Source organism: Hermetia illucens, chromosome 2 (assembly GCF_905115235.1).
Source record: "Hermetia illucens chromosome 2, iHerIll2.2.curated.20191125, whole genome shotgun sequence".
Lineage (NCBI taxonomy): Eukaryota > Metazoa > Arthropoda > Insecta > Diptera > Stratiomyidae > Hermetia > Hermetia illucens.
Window position 1 is genome coordinate 136,251,734 of NC_051850.1, and position 24,282 is coordinate 136,276,015.

The 24,282-nt window shown below is 41.4% G+C and overlaps 1 protein-coding gene across 2 annotated transcripts in view; it reads left to right on the forward strand.

The window, feature by feature from the left end:
* Positions 1-24,282, forward strand: part of LOC119647641 (G-protein coupled receptor 52) — a 152,150-nt gene that overhangs the window by 111,146 nt on the left and 16,722 nt on the right. Inside the window, exons 3-6 of one of the 2 annotated variants that reach the window (XM_038048704.1) lie at positions 16,132-16,732; positions 16,812-16,997; positions 22,995-23,144; positions 23,362-23,620. In XM_038048704.1, coding sequence (XP_037904632.1) covers positions 23,003-23,144; positions 23,362-23,620 — 401 coding nt within the window. In that variant the 5' untranslated portion in view covers positions 16,132-16,732; positions 16,812-16,997; positions 22,995-23,002. Of the gene's footprint in view, positions 1-16,131; positions 16,998-22,994; positions 23,145-23,361; positions 23,621-24,282 lie in introns of both variants that reach the window. The other variant, XM_038048703.1, reaches the window with a different exon arrangement.

The following is a 24,282-nucleotide window of genomic DNA, read 5'->3' on the forward strand; positions in this document are numbered from 1 at the left end:
ATTACTTACACAACATAAAGTATGATAATAAATGAAGGACAGTCTCATAAAAAATGAAATAGTAAGAAAGAAGCAATAACAAAAAGGAGACTATGTGTATGTCATGCTCCGCAAAAGGGTAAAACATATATTGAAAGCAGGCGATTGGTAGAAAGGCAATTATGGCTTACGGAGCTAATAAAATAAAAATTTCGGAATTGACTGGAGCCCATTAGCTTAACTAAATGTAAGAGAAGTTCAGGTAGCATGTCGAAGTATCAATACAGATATTTTTATGATACACCCAATGTTTTCTTTTATTTACCATGATTTCAGTTGTCTACCCATCCAAGCGTCCTCATATTTATATCTCACATATTATTTTACTAACTTGCCATTGTTCATCGGAAATGTTTGAATAAGCTTACGGAGCAACGATAGACAAACTTTGCGCCAGTCACATAGAATATCGCCAACAACTCATCCTATTATTCCACCCTTGCTATCTATACAAATTCTAGTTTTCTGCCGTTCACTTGAGCCCTAGTTGTTGTTCCATTGATTTACATATTCCCCCATTATTGTTGCTAGAATATCCGATACATCTAATAATAACCGATATTGTCCTTGCCCAGAACGGCATAGAAATTTGATTTCCTTTGTTGACATAACAACTCTAGAGCGATGTGGATGTGTGCGTTCGATTGGCCCAATTCCCCTTGTTGAAGTTCACTTCAACATCCATTTGATGATATCATGCAGTTCGATAAAGCTTATTTGCTCCTGAGCCAAAGGATTTCTAGTACGAACTACGTATTCAATAATTCAGTGCACTTAATGAAGGCTAATACTTCTTCCACCTGACAGTATTTGACTTCCGTACCCTTATGCCTGTAATAACAACGGAAGCATGTCTCGTGGGCAGTGGGTTTCATGCAGTTGATTCAGGCGTACTTCATGCAGAAATTCCAGTCGTATGTTTACTAATGGACATGCTATTGATGGTATATGACCAGTTAGCGATAATCATCATCTACAACCCTTTAAAGTGTACACAAGCAAAATGGATTTTATGATTGAGTCCCTAGACTCTGGTAATCTAGACATTTCCATACAAGGGCTATTGCTGTGTCAACATATCCAACATAAATCATTACATCATTGCAACCGCAAATAGGACACAGAACCGATTAGATTGGCTTATGTAAGTCCTAACTGAGAAAGAACCGAAAGCCGCAACAGCTGCATGATCAAATATTTACCAATAAAGTGGATTAAAATTTAAAACGAATACTTAGTATAATTGTCACTAATTATGGCACATTATAAACTAACATACGACGGGATTCGTGACATAAACTTCTTCATTCTACATTATTGATTTTGGAAACTAGGTTAAATGCCCAACTAATAATTCATTACGTGGATTTACGATTGCTAGAAGCTGCTGCATTATTTCCACATAATAAATTTTAATGGATATTTAATAGAGTTCGGGAAATTTAGCCGTCGTAATTGATACACATCTATTGCGGTTAAAAACTGCATTTAAGTTGACATTTGAAGGACAGCAACACTGGCCGCGAAGTAGCTTCTTTGCAAATAAAATGTCTCCACAAAAGTGAGACTACATACAGGAGATTCGTCTCCCAGCGCAGTGCCTAAATATACGGTGGGACAAAAGCATTGCACATTTTCGATGATCTTCAATCACTTGCGCGTGATTGACCAGGCCGGCCTGCCAGTTACACTTGAACAGTCCATATTTGACCGACGGCCGGAACATGGGTACGGTTCGGCTGTCCTGTCAGTTTGGCTTCTCAGGTGGCCGATGATCGACTGAAAAACAGTTAGACTGTCTGGCCGGCCGGAAATGAGATAAGGCAAACCGGTAAGAGTGTATGTTGATGTGCCCTGTCAACGGTCGCCACACAGGCTGTTTAGGCAGTGAGCGAGAATTTCATGTGCGTCTTCATCACCAGTAAACATTTTTTATGAATGCCCAAACACAAAAATATCTCAAATTTGCGTCGCAGCACTTTTTTCGACCAAAATTGAGCTGATGACACTATCTGGTTTGCCGGTTTGGGGAATAACCTAAAGATAATTTAAGTTAACTATTGTTAGGTAGAAAAAATGAAGTACACCTCGTTTTCTAAAATTGGTACATTTTTACCTATGCCTCCCAACTCAATCATTGCAACCGTCGAAGTCGCAAAATTCTGCATGATCTTTTGACTTCCAAGGGACTACACCAAAGATCCATTATTAATAGATGATTACGTTGAGCCTACTATAATTATTCGTTTCCACATCCTGGAATGAGTGACAAGTACATATTCATAAATATAAACAGACATATTACGCACTTCACTAGAAAGCACCGACTTTCTAATAATAAGCAAACCTTTGAAATCACATGGCATAGACAGTGATAGAGCCACGAGCGTCGGGTTTGGACGCTCGGAATGGCGAGATACAAGTCGATACAGATCAGATCGTGGAAAAATTGCGAGAGAGGTGTTTTCGATGGTATGGTCACATAATTCGCGCTAGCCAGAATTCATTTGCCAAGATTAGTCTGAGCATCACAGCCCATGGAAAACAACCAAAACACCGACCGAAGCAAACTGCACTTACCTGCATCTTGAGTAGTTAACTCATCTAGCAAAAGTTAAGTCCCTGGGGAGACAGCAAGAAGATGACATCGTTTAATAAACTCTTCCACATCCACCGTAAAAGCAACATGGAAAACATCACGCATAACAAAGAAAAGTAGCATCGAGAACAAAATGCACTCCTATCAGACTCCGCTTTCAGCTTCAAATTCCTCTGAGAATTTACCTTGTTACAGCATTTTGATATATTAGTTTTCCAAATCTGATTCAGAATTTTCCAAACTAATTTCAGGCCTTTCCAAATTAACTTTCGACGACGAAACCAATTTAAGAATTTTCCATTTTAAATTCAGACTTTTCCAAGCCAGTCAGAATTTTTCATTTTAACATTCAGAATCTTTCAAATATAACGTAAAGATTTATTCCAACCATTAACCACCGGATAAGGATGGGGCTGGGATCCTTTTAAAAAAATCCGAACCGCCTATCTATTTTCTGTCATTGCTTGCTTTAATGACCCATTATATTCGGTCTGGAAATATAATGTTTTTCAACCATCAATTTGCCGCCGCCTTTTTGAGCCTACGTCCATCTTAATTAAGTTATTAAGTAACTTTTAGGGAAAGACAACTTCGCTTCAAGTTTTCGAGTAACATTAGTGGTCAATCTCTATGAACACTTGCACAAAACAATCTCAACTTGATCGTGGTGTTGAGATAACAGTACCAGTATACCCAGATTTTAGACAGGGGAGCAAAGGCGGTTCTCGCGCTGTTCATGCGTCGGGCAACATCCAGTCCGGTGCCACCATCAACAGAAGCCATGCGAAAAAATCAACACCTTCCTTGCTCTAACGATCATCTCCTTCTTTCCCTCTATGAAAAGTTCTCGGATTTGCGTACGAGTGGAAGTATCAGATCTTCAGCAAAGGCAGGTGTAGCGATGAATAACTTTGCGAAGAGACCGTGGAACTCAGGGGCTTTTCTTCATTTGAGTGCATTGATGGCCGAAATGATTTCTCTTCTACTTGGAGGAACAGTCCGTATCCGTATGTTACGTTGACTAATCATTTAATAAACAAGAGGCGGAATTTCAACCATTGTAATACGATTAAGAACCGTGATTCCAGCTCTTCAACTAATCGTCAGCGTGGGTGATGGCTAGATAGTTGGCGTCCTTCACAGAACCATCGAAAGACTTGCGACACGTGCAAGTTATTTCTTGATGCGGTATACACTTCGAAAATCATCGCGTTCTGCGGCATCTTCCCTTTCCTTGACCAGTGTATAAACTTCCTGCTATCGCGTATGGTATCGGGGTTCGCGCATGTCATATCCATCATCATTCGCAGCGGTCAACAGAGCTTTCAATCTCTTTCGGTCATCAATCCGTATCCACGATTCCGAAGTTAGCCAGATCGCTTTTTCCGGACATGACCGACGACTTGCATAGCACCCGAGAAAATACTTATTAATATTCTCAGGTTCAGCAAACTCTCATAATATCGAGCGACAGGTCGATCACGCAAGTGGTCGAAGTTGAATTTGGAAGCTATGTAAGGATGATGCAGCCCGGAAAATCTAGAGAAGCAATATCTAGGGTAAAAAATAAAACGTGGCAAATCCTGAAATTGAGCGATGGCGTAGGCTGTGACATAAGACAGCTAGATATATCGAATTGGTAGACTTCGGTGCAAAGCCGTGACATTTAAGTCAGCCGTGGATTGGATACCAGTTTCCGTGTCTTTGATGATGCGGGAACTCGAAGATATTTTTCCGATGATTTTAAACAAAACAAAAAGTTGGACTCTCAAAACGAAAAAGTTGGACGTATACAACATATATACATATTAATATATATAAGGATTCAGATTTAGGTTGGAGAAGCTACGAATGCATGGCAAAATTAATTGGTAGAACGCTAAGCTATGTTAGAAATGATGATATCACCAGAGTCGATATAAAGAATGACGTAGGTTATGTTTGTACGCTGGGTGAAACAAACAATACAGCTCCCGTGAATATACAGACATGCGTATGTCACATAGACTCTTATTCGGGCAACTAGAAAGATCCTTTCATTTTAGCTTTGATGGGGGGGGGGGTGATAGACACCTCTCTTATTCTGTTTTTTATAATGTCTTTTATAAGTAATAGAGCTAAGCCCTTGGGTGAGAGTTTCTTCCCTCTTTTCCTATTACCTTCAATTTTTTTGACTAGAAGAGACTCTACCAAATTCATGAGTGAGTTATGTCTAGTGTATTCTTTCTACCTGCTCAAATAAAGGCACTTTATAATTCCGAAATAATCCTAGCATTTTTACTTAGCCTAGGTAAAATCCTCCATCAATTGAAGTTACAGAAACTTGAAGAAAGTATTGCTTTTTAGGATTTTTCAAAATTCGCTGGCAGTAATACTGCCTGTTTCATGGAGATCGATTGTCAAAAATTCAGTTTTATTCAGATTCAATCTGAGACCGTGTTGCATGAGGCGATCATTCCATGTTTGGACAAGTTGTTCGAGATCGTTTTTGTTATTAGATGCTAGGAAAACATCATCTGCATAAAGCATTGTATAGGCCGCTGGACGTTGAATGTCCCATTTGACGGTGTCCATGGCAAGAATAAAAAGGAGTGACGAGATAGCGCTGCATTGATCAACACCAACAGAGAACGAAGCGGTTTTGATACAACCACCACACTTCGAACTTTACTTTTCGGATCGTGGTGGAACTGGTCCAAATATCCACAATGATTGTGGAAAGGGAGGATGAGCGAATTCTTTAGCTGAAATCTGCTCGAAGTATTCTCGCATCAATCCGTCGCGGCTCGACGGTTGGTAAGCAAAGTATAGTTCTTGTCCTTAACACAACAGAAGTGTCCGATATCCTGTGTGCGTTCATGCAAGTCGACACAGATCTCTCTCGCCATCCCGAGTTTCTACTTTATCGTAAAGATTTTTGTAATGGTCCGCTCGAGTGACAGCGCTTTCTTTGCCTCTCGGTTGGTATTCTTATAAATTTGCCAATTGGCCAGCATTTTATCGTCGCGTAAGTGTAATCATTTATTCTTTCTTCTCACGAAATTGCCACCATTTATTGCGCCGCGGGCCAGTGCATTCCTAACGCTATTTTATTGGTGACTTAACTCGCAGGACGGCAATCAACTGTCGATGTTGAGGGAATACTATATTATTTTGCACCTGTCTAGTATTTTCATCAGGATGGCTTTCATCTCGCCGCTTGTATCTTCCTGGGACTTCTTGACGCTCCCCTGTTGGACAACCTCCACGAAGTGGACTCCGGGACAGTTGGCACTGGAATAGTGCTAACTCTCAGCACCATCCATGCAGTAGACTTTTATGCCAAGCTAGGAATCTCCTTCTTCATTGTGTTTCCTCTGCGATATCCAAGAGAACCACGGTAAACCTGTTGCTACTGTACACGAGGCAGAAAGAATTTTTTTTGAAAGCCATTTGGCAGTTAACTTCCGAGTGGTCATATCGTCGACATTGCCGGGACTGCGAAACTTCACCCTTGTGTAGGCGCTGGAAAACTTGATGCCAAACAAATCGTTGACCTGGCTATCCGGGCTTATGTGCGCAAGGAAGTGTGGATGGACTCCCTTCTCCAAAGCAATTCGAGCACCTGTCTAGGCTCCACCTCTGCGTCTAAACCCTTTAGGAGGAAGGTTTGAGCCCTTTAACCCTTGAGTGTAAACGTGAAGTACGAAGCTCCCACCTTGTCAAGGATCTCCCGCGCTTTGGGATAGTCCTTCAATATTTTACATTCCAGTCTTAATTTTGGGTTCCATGATAATAATATACTGTAAACAGGTTGTCAGCCTAATGCACATCCCCAACCTGTAAGACTCATCTTTGCTTTACGGCGTAGAGAACCCGCCGTTTTCCCTCCCTCATTTGCTATTTTGCATTGTCCGGAGGTTACCAATATGAAGGTGAAGGTACGATTTGGTAGCACCCTGTAAGTATTAAATTAGCGTGCATTACCCAAGTATATGTTTATCAGTCTAACCTTCAATCCACACCCCCTTTTACGTGTGTGGGGAGCCCCCTTAGACACAGTGCAAAATAATGACACCCACTACATGTATTACAATTTGTTCAGTTGTTTCCAAGTAAATCGGGTGTGACAGACGAACAGACAGGCACCGAACCGATTCTAATAAGGTTTTGTTTGACAAAAAACTTTAAAAAGGGCTAGGGAGAAGTGGATTCTCCAATAATGGGATTTTAGTATTTCACTCGAAGGTCAATTATTCTCGTTAATTATGACATCAGCATCTTATCTGCATGACTTAAGATGCAGTAAATTCATGCGAGATTGATAAGTTTGAACTGCTGTAACTTAGACACTAATAGCCGGATTTCCATGAAACGTGTGTATGCGTGATATTGTCCTCCATTCTTGTGCAAAAGTTAGTACTCCTACAATTAACTTAAAAGGTATTTTCAGTCAATTTCTAAAAGGTGGACATGCACTATTATTAAGTTTATTTGAGCAGTATCGCAATGGAACATATTTTGAGGCCTGAATTTCATGAAAGAAACCACGATTTTTGAGCTGGATAGTTTCCGAAAATCAGTCCTGCCTCATTTTAAGAGTGCACATTTTGACATCTTTCTCGCGCACTTCACAATTCATGCCAAAACTAATATAAGCTTCGGGAAGTACTAATCGAGACCTTTCATTTGATTTACCACATGGCTATATTCTGTGGAGAAAAATTGCACATCCCCCCTTTGAATGTATGGGGAGCTCTCCTTCAAATTTCAGAAAATTTATGTCCCTCACTGTATGGGTGGGATTTCATGGTTCCCATATATTCACCAAATTTCGTTCGAATCGGTTTAGCGGTTTTGGACAGACAGACAGGAGGACAGTGAATCGATTTTAATTAAGTTGGGTTTTACACAAAACCTTCAAAACTTGGAAATCGCCCTAGGTTCCACAAAGGGGGAAAAAACTAGCATATATGCCTCTCATGCTTTACAATATTTCAGTCAGTAAGTAACATGATTACCAGCTTTACCTCTGTGATTTACTGCACCAGTAAATTAGCTTTTTATCAAACCAATTTATCGGAATTTACCTTTAGTTAGCATGCGACAGCGTTCACCAATGACAGCTTCATCGAATTTATGGGTTCCATATACATAGGTACCTTTGCCGTAAAATATACTCAATTTTCATTGCTTTCTTCCCTTTTCAATGAATGCTTTAGTCCCTATTTTCTATGAGTTACCCAAGGCACATATGCATATATATGTATATGCAGGCAACACCTTTCATACTAAGTTAACCAGTTGTCCAGGAGCAACCTGCTCCCTTGACCAGAAACAATTTATGTATAGTAGGCTCCCTTCACAACTGGGCAAACTAGCGTCGTCGTTACAAATGAATTTTTACGGACCCGCATATGATGTTCACCCGATAAACGCCAACATATGCGACGTAAGGTCATAAAAATTTAATGCGGACAAAAGGATATGCTCCGCCATTAATACTTAAACGTATACAGGAGCACGTGCTTGAATCATAACAAATAATAAAATTGACCAGTATCGACATTTGTCGACGGAAACACCAATTAATGCGAAATTACTTTTGATTGTGCTGGGAAAGATAAATATTTTCCGTTTTATGCTTTAGATTCCATCAGGCGTTTTATGAAAAGAAGGATTCATTAACGTTATTTGATAGTTCACGTCATTGATTTTTTTCAATTCCTTATTCAATTACATTGCATTATTATGTGCTTAGCATGGTCAGTAGGGAATTAATTTTCTCAACCCAAGGTTTCCCTACAAAACTATTGATTCACTAATGCTTTGCAGTGGACATCAGCAGATGGAAGTGTTCAAAAATTCAAACGGGTTCCTTGGAAAAACACACAGTACGACATGCTCCCCAGAATTTATTCGTCCTGCTAGTACATACATACATATTCCACTTTCTTTCGAGCACAAATAAATTCTCACACGTGCATTTAGACTGAACAAGTTCCTTCGAAGTTCATATTAAATTTTAAGGTCGCATGCAAAGGCCAACTACGAAGCCATCTGGTGATATTCCCGAATCCGCCTCCTTGACACTGAACATTCCCAGGACCCCCACTAAGCCATCCACTTGATTATACAGAACAAGCAGAAGCAATGATTTTGCCATTGTCTACATGGTTCGAGTTCAGTTCAACCGAATGTTAACATTCAAAATTCTATTTCGTAATGGACTTTTCTGGTGCCGACAGCCAAGAAACAAGGACCAAAATTGCATTTGCGCTTGCATGTTCCCCGTTTGCCACGAACGAGAAATTTCAGCCAACACCTTGACATTGTCGCCTGGAAGCCACCAGGCCTATACAATGCAGCCTTTGCATTCCAGGGACAATGCAGTACAAGCGAATGGGAAATGGCGGGCTAACCGAAATTGCATGCCAGCGGATATAACTGAAACCGAAAAATGACTTCGTTTAAATACAAAGACCGCGCTCTGTGGCGGAGGTGGTATTCCCACCCCCATATAGCGTGGTAGAGAGGCGTATCGTAGGAAGTTGGGCTTCCTCGCGTAAACTTATAGCAGAATGTTTTTATACAAATTATAGCTCCCACTTTGGAGTCGGAGCCAATTTCTGCTTTCAAGGCAGACCGTGGGAAATCCTGGGAAGGCGAGCTGCTCCTAATTTGCGGACGGCCTTGCTCCAACGAATAGTTTCATTGTTTCGTTTGCAATTTTAAAATTAAATTAACTGCCACACTGTTGTGTAATTTTGAAAGGATTTAATGTTCTGCTGCAGAGAAATTCTGCATTATGCTAATGGACTCGGAAATTTAAATGCACTCTTTGGGCAATTTTTCAAATTCTCGCGCCTTGCGTAAATGAAAAAGTGGTGAAATTATATTTGAATCATTAATGACTTCTGTAGTTAAGAAAAAAATATATTCATGAAATTCTAGTCTATCATTCCCCAGGTTGATTGCAATGCAGGGAAGGGTGGTGATCCTCAGTCAGAATAGCTAAATACTCTCTTCATGTCTGAGTGAAGAGTAAAATAATTCGACATCTTTCAAAATATTTATTGTAAAAAGGATTATTCTATCCACTAGATAGAGATAGGCCTAAGATGAAAAAACCTGTTTTCGATAATCAGCAAGATTCAACTCGATGTAACACCAGGATGCTTACCAACTTCACCCTCTTTGTTGCAGCTGTTTCGTCAGATGCTCTCTCTGTCAGAAAATATATGGGGGAAGGGGGCTAATAAAGACTTAGATCACATGGATGCCGCAATAACCGTAGTTAACAGATGCCCTGGAGATGAAGCATCAACAAATGATCTTCATAACCACCTGAAGGTCGTTATCATTGATACTGCTACAAACATACTCGGCCCCAGTCGCAAGAAAAATCGAAACGGCTGGTTCGACGATGAATGTAAGCAACGGAACGGAAGAATGCTGCATACCGAGTAATGCTGCATTCTCAGAAAAGTCGTCAGAAGCCGATGGAATTACAACCGAATTGGTTAAATATGGAGACAACCAGTTACACGGAAAAGCTGGTTTGATGATGAATGTAAGCTAGCAATGGAATGGAAGAATGCTGCATACCGAGTAATGTTGCATTCTCAAAGAACGCGGGCACGCGCAGAGATTTATCACGAACTCCGTCGAGCGGAGAAGCGATTTCACAAATGGAAAAAGGAAGCCTTGGAGAACCAACAAGTCTGTAAACTAGAAAATTACAGGGAGCAACCGCACCGGGCACGCAAGTTTTACCAACAAATCAGCAGGATGAAGCCATATACACCTCGATGCTCATCCTGCCGAGACAAAGAGGAAAATCTGATTTCCAACAGAATGGGCATATTGGAGCGATGGGTTGAGTATTTTGATGAACTGCTCAACAACCAAAATATCGGCTAGTTGGAGCAATTTATCGCCAAATTGGTTAAATATGGAGGCGACCAATTACACCAAGTGGTTCATCAACTGATGCTCAAAGTATGGGACAGCGAATCAATGCCTGACGACTAGCAACGACGCATTATCTGCCTCATACACATGACTTTAGCGAAGTCAGTGTAAATCACAATATACTTCTATACAAATTCTTGTCTCTAAACATTCCCATACCACTTGTCTTATGGCTTGCCTCTTACCTTTGCAACCGATCCTACCACGTCTCTTTCGACGGCTCCACTTCCCGCTCCTTCTCTCCTCCTCTGGCGCCCCACAGGGATCTATAGTGGGTCTTTTGTTATTTTTATTTTTTATTAACGACCTTCCTTCTTAAACTGTTTTCCGCTATATCGTCGCCTAGGGACTGTGTTTCCCATCAATCTAGCCTAGACACTCTGGTTTGTTGGTGCTCAACTAATGGTATAGCGCTAAACGTCAGGAAATGTCACTCTATTTGCTACTCCCTAAAATCCCCATCCACTTATTTTTCCTACTCTCTTAACGGGCATTCCTTATCCTGCTTAAATTCCACTCAAGACCTCGGAGTCACTTTCGGCAATAAGCTCCGCTTTGTCACCCATTGCCTCGATGTCATTAATCGAGCAGCAAAATTGCCAGGCTTTATACTTCCCTCCTTCTCTGATTTTGACTCCATCCAACCCTCCTTAGCTCTCTTTAATTCCGTGATCTGGTCAGCCTCCCGTAACTGTGATTGTCTTGCCCTTGAAAATGTGCAACGTAAATTCACCCGTTCCCTCTTCTTTAAGAAAAGCTTCCCTCGTTTGGACTACCCCTCCCACCTCCGCTTACTGATCCTTCCCTTCCTACAATAGCGTGGATCCTATCTGGATCTATCCACATTTTTTAAACTTTCCTCGGGTCTGACGGACTGCTTCGCCACTGACGACATCACCTGCCGTCCTGCGTCTTATAACACATGTAGCGCACACAATTTCAACGTGCCCTCCGCAGACCTCGAAATCTACTTTCATTCCCCAATTCCTAGGCTTTGCCGAAATTACAACGCATAACGGCTTGGTCCTTTTAACCTCCCTACTTTAAGTAGTTTTAAACGTAGGATAAGATTTTTGCTTTCTTTTCCTCCTGAGGACAATATTAATTACAGTTTACTCTGTCTATTCTCCGTTAAATTAAATAAATAAATAAAATTAATAAATATCACTGACCCACACCAAAGAGGCTATACTCTAGGCAAATCAGCAATAGATCAGATTTTCTTTCTGCGGCAAGCGAAGGAAAAATTTTTGGAATATGGACACCAGTTTTCATCGACTTTAAAGCCACCATTGATAGCATAGCCAGGGTAAAACTGTACACGGCCATGAGAGAATTCGGTATCCCGACGAAATTAATGAGACTAACTAGCCTGACCCTGACCAATGTTCGAGGCCAGATAAAACCAGCAGGATCACTTTCAAGACCATTCGACACCAACAACGATCTACGACAAGGGGATGCCCTATCATGCGTCCTCTTTAACCTGGCCCTCGAGAAAGTGATCCGTGATGCTGAGGTAAATACAAAAGGTGCGATCCTCTTCAAGTCCACCCAACTACTGGCCTATGCTGACGATATCGACATCATGGGAAGAATCGCCCGAGACGTACAAACTGCCTTCATCCAGATCGAGCAGGCGGCGCGAGATCTTGGGCTGCACATCAAAGAAGGTAAGACAAAATATATGGTGGCAACGTCAGCACCGAAGACGAATCAACCAACAACATCAAACCGCACTGGTCAAATAGGAAGAATAAAGATAGGAGAATACAACTTTGAGTCCGTTGACAATTTCTCCTACCTAGGGTCGAAAATCACAACCGATAACAGCTACGATGATGAAATCCGCGCACGGTTGTTATCAGGCAACAGAGCCTATTTCAGCTTACAAAGACTGTTCCGCTCGAAACGTCTCACCACAGGGTCAAAGCTCTTACTGTATAAGACTATGATCTTGCCAGTCCTCATGTATTCCTCGGAAACTTGGGTTCTTAACAAGAAAAATTGAGAACTCTTGGCCGCGTTCGAGCCAAGGATCCTCCGAAGAATTTTTGGCCCCCTACATGAGGATGGACGATTCCGTAGTCTACACAATGACGAAATCTGGGAGCGATACCATGACGGTCCGGTTGTGGATAAAATCCGGCTCAATAGAATACGGTGGGCGGGTCACTTAATCCGTATGGATGAGAATGATCCAGCCCGGAAAGTCTATAAGGGCAATATTTATGGTAGAAAAAGAAGACGAGGCAGACCCTGCCTTGGATGGAGCTATGGCGTAGGTCAGGATGCCAGACAGCTTTTAGGGATATCGAATTGGTGGACCTCGGCGCAAAACCGGGATGTCTGGAGTTCCTTATTAAGGCAGGCCTAGACCGGATACCGGTCGTTGCGCCGTTGATGATGATGTGGAACTTGTAGACGCTTCTCGACAGTAGTATCGAAAAAGGAGCTAGAATGTCTCTTTCCCGAGATTAAGGGGTTGGTATATTCTTGAAGACTCTGAAAAGCACTCGTCTTCATCATATCGCACCAAGATTTTTTACTCTGGAATGGGTGCCTGACTGTTGCTGAAACTACAACATGATTCACTCGCATGATTTAGGGGCTGATTTCTGACAGAATCTTAAGTGCTCGTATGTGTGATGAAAAGGCATGATCTTGGTGAGAATTTCCTAGATTTCTGTAGCCTATCACCACATGGGTTGGGGTTCAACTGACTGGCAACGATCAGCTGTTTAAATTAATCGGCGCATTGCTCATGAGACCAAGACATGTACTCAAAAAATAAAACTATAAAATGGAGAAAAAAGAAATGGAGATGGTGATGCCAAGTGCATCATCGGAGGACAAGCTGCTAGCATCCAGCCTGGAAGCAGTAACCGTTGAGAGCATTACAGTCGGTACCAGACATAACACCGCTGCGATGAAAACAATAACAGGGACTTCCGGAAGCGAAGCTGCGAATGGACTAGTGCTTTCCAGCTTGGAAACCACTGTGTACGTCAAGGGGTCCCCCTAAAAGCACGGACTCTAAAAAGCATTTCAAACCGCTTTCAAAGTCTCGTGACCTACCAAATACATCTAGAAGAGAATGCCGCCGTGCCACCCTCAAGGAGCTGACCAGGAAGGTCCACAACATCTGCTACAAACACAAATGTTAGCATCCATTCCAGGAATGCCTGAAAAATTATAAATCAACCATTAAAACTGCCAAGAAGCGATTCTGGTTGGACTATTGTCAGAACATTGAAAGCACCAGCGAAACTGCGAAACGAAGTAAGATGTGAAAAGTCGGTAGGTTGTGCCAGGGCTTGTTGAGATTTACCGGATTTGCATCTCTTTGGGATACGTACTACACTCTTGAAGATGAGCGCGTGATTTTCATATTGAAAGCAGATGGGTGTGGCCATGAAGAACTTTCAACTAATTAACCCCACCTCTTTCGTCTTGATGATCCTAGGGTACGTCCTGGATATTAGAAGAGAACCCCCACAACAACTCTCAACACGCCCATCCCGAAGACAAATCAACAAAAGCCACTTTCTAGAAGGTAATAAGCACAGTTGAGGGGTCGTTATGAAACTACCATTATATTCTAGCTGTCTTCCATGACATAGTGAGAGCATTCAAAAATGTTAGTATGTCCCAATGCCATCAAGGAAGCCATAGCCACTATAAAATTGCGCCAGTATTGATTAGGCATTGGACAATATATCTGGTAAGAACTAGAATAATCCAATCTGATTTGGAAGATAGCCACTTGATCAAAGGGGCACATCCCAGGGTAGCGCCATCTCTAGAACACTCCGGTTGATAGTGATGGACGAAATTTTACGAATATTGACCGGAAGCGGCCCGCTTGGTGATATTGTTGTCCGATATGTTTCCCTCCGTTATGAGCTAAATCATAGAAGGAGCGTTGGGAAAGGTGTGCCTGTGAACCGCAAGATGACTCGGCATAAATCCCACTAAAACGGTGCTGATATTATTCACCACTAAGACACGAGTACCCGAATTGCACCTCCCGCAGTCAAATGAACAAATATTGGTTCTTTATTCCAATGTAAAAGACCTGAGTGTAATCCTGAATCCTAAGTTAAATTGAAAATTAAACGGGGAACTGAGAATTAAGAGAGCCTGTAGAGCATTCTACGCCTGCAAAAGGACTGTATGAAAATGGAGTCCCCGGCCGAGGATGTGCACAGCCATGGTTCGTCCCATCTTAACGTTCGGTTCGATTGTGTAGTGACAGCCACTTAGCAAAAAATACAATGGAACGAAGGTTAATACTATTCAAGGGACGGCGTGTGTAGGTGCTACCGAGGCTCTGCAGTTCTGCCCGGTAAATGCTCTCAATGTACTCCTACATCTCCTCCTCCAGAACTTTACATTAAATACGTTGTAGTTTGTAGTGCCGCCATACACACAACGTAGCCGAGCCGTACGGTCTCTTAGGAATCGTTGTGTATTCCACGCGGAAGTACTGGTGGTACTGAAAGCCTATCGATGGCGGGGGTATAATCCGAGCCCCAAGCGCAACTTAGCCATTCGAGCCGACAGAGAAGAGGGGGAAACACTCAGGCACTTCCTTTGCGATTGCCCAACTCTAGCTAGAACCAGACTACAGACACGAGGTAAACCATTCTTTGAGAACCTTGGGTAGATATCTAGTTATAAGGACGAAGAGCTGCTTTCCTGCGTAAATGCTAACGGCTGACTCTTGAGATTTGGGCCGACTGGACTCTGCCCCCTTGCTTTTACCACAACAGTCACTATCTTATGAGTTTGTGGCATCAAAACGACGTACCACAGCGCCAATTAGGCTCCTCCGAGCAGCTACCTGTGTGCCATCATTAATAAATTTCTTCCCTATATTGGACCAGAAATTCTTTCAGCACAGATTTGCCAAACCATTCTTTAAAAGCATCTTTCAAGTCCACCAACAGAAAACTTTCAACCGCCTATTGATTTTACCAGGACTCAGTAGTTTTGCTATTACGCTGGGCTTTCGACCAGAAGATTTCGTTATCCCTAACAGGAAAACCACGGGAATAACGAACGAAATCAGCGTATGTATGGGCTGTCAATCATTGAAAGCACTACACTCAAAAAATATAATGGTACGATGTTGATACTATAAGTACCAATAACCACTATCTATACTTTACTCCTGTGTTTCCAGTATACCTTCTGAAAAGTGCATCTTCCTTCAAACTTGCCCAACTTGGACTTCAATGTTTCTCAGATAGCCCTGGAAACGAAAAGTTAATCCCCCGTAGGCACTCCATTCATTCCATCGTACCTTAGATCCGCCTTGACACCCAATAAATTATTCAGCGCTCATACTACCAATTGACAACTTACAAGTTACGATAGTAAAGTTTACATCATTTTACCATGCAAATAATGCCCGGTAAATAAAGCCGAGGATTTTTCATCTCCATCAACTTACCAGTTTCCTAGTGTAGATATACTTTCATATATTAATTTAAGTGCGAAACGAAATATAACTCTTTAATTTGTTCCTTTTTCAGATTGAAGAAATGGAACGGTGACGAATCGACAACAGGAATTCTCGAAAGAAAATCGAAACATAAAGAAACAGAGTCTAGCAATCTTAAGTCATCAAGACAACGCCGAGGCCTTAGAAGACAAACTTCAACAGTTCTTTTCTCGAAATCGACTCAGAAAGAACTCCTGTGCAAAGCATCAAACCTAAAATCTTTCAAACTTGACGTTCCTTTCGTTGAAGACAGCACGTGTTGTGTTACTAACTTTGATAAAGCAGAACCTCTCTGAACATCTTCCAGTAGACGCTATTCTTGATATATTATTCATAAAATCCATGCAACCACGTTGACTACAGTTACTACTCCCCAGGAATACTAATCACGGAAATATTTTCCACTGATTAAATTTAAAGATAAAATTTCGATAAACAAAATCGAAATAGCGAATAAAAGCCAGAAAAGCTTTCCGATAACATTCCAACCACAGAGAACCCTCTACGCTTCTCCATAAGAACGTGAAGCTCTGGATATAGTCGAACGCTTAGTTTTACGGAAAACAACACGGATTTCGAGTTGCGATAGAAACAGGTGAAAGCAAGGGAAAGTATCGTGGAAAACTAGAAAGGTTCTCTGAATAGAAAAGTGAAATACACACATCGATTGGATCAGAATTAATTAATCCTTCGTCTTGTCGACCCCACTAGCTGCATCGACCGCATTCCTAGAGGGTAACGACGTGGTCATTGAGGACTCAGTCCCCGTCAGTGTTAGCTCCTAGTTCGAATTAATTTCTCGTCAGTGGTTTGATGTTGGAAACTGAGCTCTGCGAGGCTCCGTTGGGGGAATAGTGCAGTTCAATAAATAAGGAAAGCGTCATGACCGGATGTAAGGTAAGTGTCATAGGCAACTGCCATTGCATTTAAGTTGAATGTTTTTTCTGTATGAATGGTATATCCTTCATGAAATGCTCCCAGATGCATTCCATGCACTAAAGATATAAATAACATGCTCACGGCAAAAAGATTTTATTGAAAAGTTACCCCTGGTGTGACTTTTACATGAGTTCTTGATGAAATACGTTAAAAAGGTTGGATTCATGGGTAAGGAACTACAGAATAAGGATGGAAAAAAAGGAGTGGAAAAAAGTAAGGTTAATAAAAGCGAAAATGCTTTCCAAAGCCCCATTCAGGGTAAAAATTATTTGAATGTGAATTTTGAAAGCGATTACTCTGTTGCCAATTGAAATTTCCTTGGTTCCTCATAACTTCTCTACTAATTCTTGCCCTTACACTTTGCTTCTCTGAAATCCTTAAGGAGCTATGGTTGCTTTTGCCATAAATGTTATACAGTTTATGACCTTCATATTGAATCCAAATCGAGCTCAAGACTCCTATATTCAAATGCACTTTGTAGCTTCCACTAGACTTCAATTTCGTAATAATGGAACCATGTATTACTTAAGCTGCCTCAGGTTGAAAGGGATGGGGAGAGCGGCAACTCAAAGCACTTTGATCTTTTATCAGGCCATTGCCTATCCTTTAAAATCATCTATTCAACGGCCTCCTATCTGCCGCGCTCACAGTTTTTTTCGACTTTTTTCACCTTCCAGAAACGGATAATGCGAAGATTCATTGTCGAGAAAATCCCTTCCGAGGAGTCCGAGCGGCTGTACATGAAATAGTAACAGATGATTTGCAATTCCCTTTTCAATTTCTCACTCTATAAACGTGCGCTACTTATCTGCCGATTAAGTTCTTTGATAAGGATCAGCATCAACTTCCTGATCGCCTCGAGCGACGTCCAAAAACGTCTCCATAACCATCGTTTAATCAATCTTACGCTTTACTCTGCTAATTTGAGCTTCCTGAAACTATTTGTACCGATTTTAACCAACAGCTGAATCAGATTTCAGAGCTCGGCATTTTGTTAAGTCTGGGTTTCACCATTAGGTTTTACTCTTTTTTGGTGTAGTGAGTAGATCATTCTCTTCAAAAGCCTCTCTCATACTAGTTGTTGTCATCTGAGTTGACTTCCCGAAATGGAGGGGTTCTAGATAATCCCATCTCCACTACCACAAAAGAAAGCGTGTTGTGCAAAAAAGATCCTTAATTTAGTCCTTAATAGGTATTCTAACATTCTGGATTCTGTATTGATGTTAAAAATTTGCTAGAAAATATGGTGGGCGTTAACATCACATCGTGATATTATCACGATGCCATTACTATGCTATCTTTTTTGTGGTAAAAATAAGCAGAGCCCAAAAAAATATCTTTATCTCCTTGTTAGTTGTTTTTATAGTTAATTTGATTGCCATGATGTCACCATCGCATAGGACGTTAACCAACATAGCCTAGAGTTACTTTGGAACTACCATGCAGTAACGGATCCTTGCGCCTCCTTCGGCATACCATAAATCAGCATCTCGGATGTTGACGCACCTACTGTCCCCACAAACATCACATCATTTTTTAAAGAATTATGTAAATGCCTTGCAGCAATTGATCCAACGACTAATGAGAGTAGTGACCACTTCACATCAAAATGCCATCGGCTGCGCGTTCCCTTCTTTGGTTTTAGGAACTAACATTTGTAGCCCGTGGGCTTCCCGTTTGTCGACGAACCTTTTAAGCATCCGGCTTAAGAACGCTGATAGTAAGGAAAATTCCCGGCTATTTCTCCTGTTTTGCTGCCACGCAGAATCCAGGGCGTGATGTTGAAATTGTTCAGGACGAAAAATTGTTCAAGAGTGTCAAGCCATTACCTTTCTTACCTAGAAGCCAGAGAAAGCTCTCATTGGACTATGGTAGCCACGTACCCTCCTGCACAAAATTGAGGAAGAGGCAGTGCTGATGGGGTAATCGTTCGAAGGATAGTAATTCAGTAAGACCATGGCTGCTACGAAAAGGCAAGGGAAGCAGAATTAAACCGACTCAGATCTTCAGCAGCTCCAACATCTTACAATCAGAGGTCCTTTTGAGCTCCCCAAAGAATTATGCCGGCAGCTTAGCTCTTGCTAGTGTTTCTCCGCAACTTGTGTAATGCGAAATGTAGGGCATGCCAAATCTGGTGGTATGACCCACTATAAGCCACTACCCCGTGTAAAGCACTGTATTCCTGTACGCATTTGCGTGCGTCTGGTCCAAAAGTTTTCGCGATCTGATCTTATTATAGGAGGGTCAAATCCTTCTCGATTGGATGTAGGTATTGAGCTTTCGGTGTTTAAAGTCTGCGCATGTTAAGTAGTGTGATCAGATTTCAGCCCTGTTAATCATCAGTCAGATGGCGACTGCACCCATCACGTGACCATCATGAGCAGAATCCCGCCTGAATTGTTGGTACGTTTGTCGCTAAAGTTTACCAGTAAGATTTCACTGTGTACCCCTACCAACTCAAAAACTTGTTAAGTAGCGTTGATAGAGTCCTTATAGCAAAGGGAAATTTCGTCCTTACATGTACACAATGCGTAGTATTGTTGCCTAACGACTTGGTATCATACAAAACCTAGTAGACTAGGCAGTCTTAGTTGCAAATTAATTCTTAGCCATTTCTGGTGTTGCCTTCAATCCTGTATTTAGTTTAACAATATACGATCGGTAAAGGGCTGCTGTAGCTTCGGTGTCCCTTAACCGTAGATGCCCCAGATGTTCTCTTTTCTTCACTTTTTACCTAATTATCTAAGAGTAGTTTATTCAGAGGCCAAGTAACGGATTTTCGCCTCGAGGCAAATACTCACCCGCGTGTATAATTCCACAGGTGGTAATTTAGAATGCCATGATCAGAGAGTGTTCCCACTATGATCTCAAAGCTCTCCTTGGTGGGGTTTACACAATCCTCATCCTCCTATAGTTCCTTTGGAGGTTAAAAAAGAGACTCTTGTCCATGCGAATATTTCCGTTTGAAATATGCTAGGGAGCTTATCTATTAGTTCAAAGTATGTACGTTTTCTCCCGACTAATGACCCCTGCACCCCCTTCCTCTACTGTGAGGGATCCGTCAGTGTATGAGGCAATCAATTATTGTTTCAAACCATAGGTCAATTCCACGCTTTCCCAGTTTGCCCTATTGAAGTATTATATATAACCAGTGTATTATTTACGGGATGCATCTGCATTTTTTTCCTATATTATTGAAAACCATGTAGCTTTCGAGCATATCTTCCTAACATGAATCTTCCAGAGAAGTTTTTGGTCTAGTGTAATTCCCAAGTTGCTCGTATATCTTCTATGACATCCAGTCTAATGGCTTTCAAGTAGTCAAAATTGCGCTTTCTATTGAACGGCACTATTGTGGTCTTGGAAGGACCAGGTACTAGCAGTTCTCAATGCAATTTGGAGTCAATCACATATCCTCATATTTGCCTCATCATTTTAGCATAATATCGTCAGCATAATCCTGGACCTGCATTCCAGTATTTGTTAGCCCTCCTAAAATTTCGTCAACAACTATGGAGTATATTAGCGATGATAGTACACCATCCTGTTTAAATGCTTAGGAAGTGTTGATATTAAAAAAATTAATACTTTTTGGTACTCCTACTTGCGGATCTCTAACATCCTACCCATCCAGAAGTCCAGAGTATTCCCAACTCTCTTGCGAATTAGGGTATTTCCTATCTCTGCATACGATGTATTGTCCTTCGACGTACAAAGAACGCACATAGGGCTATTTCTTTGGTTTTTAGACATGCGACCCCTCACTTACTAACTATAGTTATAAATTATGCATCTGTGAAATGAAGACGACCAAATCTGCGTGCACGACGCCAAGTTGTACCGAGTACACTAGCCATCATAACTTAATTTTTAAGATTCTCCATCAAAGCCTTGCAATGTGGTATAACTTAGTGGAAAACTGCCATACGTATCACAAGTATATTCTACTGTGAATCTTCGATCCAACTACTGCTGCCGCCGATCACAGTGTCGATCAAAACAAGCCTGATCTCCACTTCTCGACAATGAAAACTTATCAAAACTGATGATCAAATATCTGCAACAAGAAGACCATACACATGAGATTCAACTCAAAGCACATTCTTCGAAATTTCATGGAGACTGCAAAGTCTTGCACACGTTCGACCGCGATTGGGGTTGCGAGAGTAAAAATCCGCCCATAAGGACTAGTGTTAGTACCGTGTATGTGTGTGCCCCCATATGATTGCGAGCACATGGCTGCGTTTTGCTGCGAGCACGTGACATCGTCTGTCAAAACAGTAGACCAAGAAGACTATACACAAAGGAAGCAACTGCAACGGCAAAGGGACAAGGAATCTTATTGTGAACCTTTCGGATAGGGACGAGGTAGGTAAGTGGTATTGGTGTTTCGGCGGTAGTGAATAAGGAATCAGTGAAAAAATGATGCTTCAAAATTCCACTATGAAGCTGGTGCAATTAAATGTACGCAACATAATTGGCAATTGATCCGTGTTTGCTCTCCTAGGAAATGAGAACGAAGTAAATAGATGCATCCAAGATCAATCTTTCGGATACATCCATTTCCTGCTGAGGCAAGATGAATAAACGCACACAAGAAAGCCATCTAGGCGAGTTCCACACACCAATATCGCCTACCTACCTCGTCCCTACCCGAAAGATGCACAATGAAATCCCATGCCCCTTTGCTGCTGAAGTTGCTCCTCCTATGTATAGTCTTCTTAGACTTAACTTACGCTTAAAACTAAGGACGGAGACAGAGCCAAAGGATCCAAGCTGTAAGGCGTTATAGAACCGGCATAGTCTCCGAATCGGGAAGTAAAAGTAGATGTAGTTGAATTATGTTGTGCAACTTCAGCGCGTCAGTCACAATTGCGGAAGGGGGAGCAGACACACACAGCAATATTCAAGCATGTTTCTGACAAGGGAGTTGAACAATGTTAAGGAGGGCTGGATTGAAGTAACGTCGGAGAAGGAACGTAGGATAAAACCGGAAATTACAGAAGTTAGATTGATGATGTCAGTGATGTGGGAACTGAAACGAAGTTTGTCATCAAAAATTACACCCAGGTTTTGAAAGTAGTAAAAGGGGAATGTCTGGAGTTCCTTATTAAGGCAGGCCTAGACCGGATACCGGTCGTTGCGCCGTTGATGATGATGATGAAAAGGTTGTCCACCAAGAGAGTAAGGAAAATATGTTAGGGAGGGTTCAAGCGAATAGCGCATCGAGTGGAGTTTGCTAACATTCAGTGTCAACTTGTTAACCGTACACCAACGGATCAAAGTATTAAGGCTGGACTGCAAAAGAGTACAGTCCAGCGGAATGAAACAGGGGCAAATAATTTAAGGTCGTGTGCGTAAAGCAAACACGGGCAGAGAAGGATGGAGGGAAGGTCATTAATAAGAAAGAGAAATAGTAGGGGTCCAAATATAGAGCCCTGGAGAACGCCAGAGGAAGAAGAGGAGGAATGACATAAGTAACCATAAAAAGAAACATCGCAGGAACGGTATGCACTCCTGCTTAACTACTCTGTGCCACAAAGCTCAATTTCAGGACGTCTGTTAACAGGATAAGTGCAGTTACGACCATCATCCATCACCATTCTGCACTTCTACCCATTACCACTTTTCAGAAATCGTAAACCTCTGTATGTAAGCTCTCGCAACGACAGGATTCATTAGGCCAAGTTCTGAAATTTCAAAAGAGTAATTATAATAAATAATTTAATTAGTTAATTTTTTTATTAAATTATCTATCAAACTCCTACATAAAAACAAGAGAACTAATTTTTCATGTTAATTAATGAAATTTAATACTGTAAGACATTTAATCATGGATCATTTTCGCGCTGAAATGCCAGTTTGAATGATTCCCACTTTTTGAATATAGTCGAGTATACCAAGATTAAAAGTTATTGTATCTTATTTAAAACGAATTCTATCAACTCTTCGCAGGAGCTACGATGCACCTGCAGGCGCTGAGTCACCTGCAGGTTAACGGCTCAACACTGGAGGCTTTTACGCAATCGGGTCTAATACTTATTTTGGCCATAGCCATAGTCGCTTCAAATCTCATCATAATAGCAACATTTCTAAATTTTCGAGGTAAGTTCCCGTCATCACATTCTCATCACCCAATTTAGAACTTGCGAACATACCAGTCTGGGAATGGGACCCACCCTCTTTGGGGTGATTTATCTCTATCACGACGGATTAATTTATCACCCCGTTTAGACTTTTTGGCTCTGCGATTACTGGTGTGGGTTGCAAGGTCAAATTCCAGATTGATATTCTGTTTGTGTAATGATTTTGTTCTTTCCAGGTCCGACTGAAGTAATCAATTATTATTTGCTTTCGTTGGCGGTAGCCGATTTGCTATGTGGTGCAATGATTGTGCCGCTTTCAGTTTACCCGGCGTTGCACGGAACATGGAACTACGGCGAAGTTCTATGCCGACTCGTCGGATATCTGGAAGTGACGCTTTGGTCGGTGACTGTTTATACGTTTATGTGGATTTCTGTTGATAGATACTTAGCTGTAAGAAAACCGCTTCGATATGAGACGATCCAGACGAAAACGAGGTAAGTAGACAATTAAGGACTCATAATGATTCCTAAATAATAATTTTGCGCATTATAAGGGGTGGTAAGAGTTGACTGGGTTTAAATCTTAGGGTTTTTTGGGAAAGGTCTCTTTTAGTAAGACAGAAATATTTATTAAAAAATTGCAGGTATGTATTAAATAATACAAGAAATGAAAACTATATATGTATGTCAATACAAAATAAATTAAGAGATAAACTCGAGGCAACGTCACAGTTACGTTGCTAAACCCCTCCAGATGCGAATATAACCCATCGGTCCGAACCATTTCGATTATGTGGCTATCATAATAGTAAAAGATAACGAGAAGAGTAAAAGCTAGATTAAGCTCTTCTCATCAGGTGTTTCTGTAGTTTCTCGATGAAGTGTCCATAATGTTTACATTCCAATGACGTTGGTTTTCCGTTCCCTTAATATCTTCGTGAAAACGCTTGCGTTCTCTTCCTACAGCAACATTTTCAAGGAAAGAACCTAAGCGACAGTGAAGTGAATTGACACATTAATAAGCCCGAGCTCTTAAAATTGTTGAACTGTACTCTGGAACCGAGCTGCCTCTGTTGCCAAAGAAACCCAAGACTATAAACTCATCAACGGCGCAACAACCGGTATCAGGTCTAGGTCTGCCTTAATAAGGAATTCCT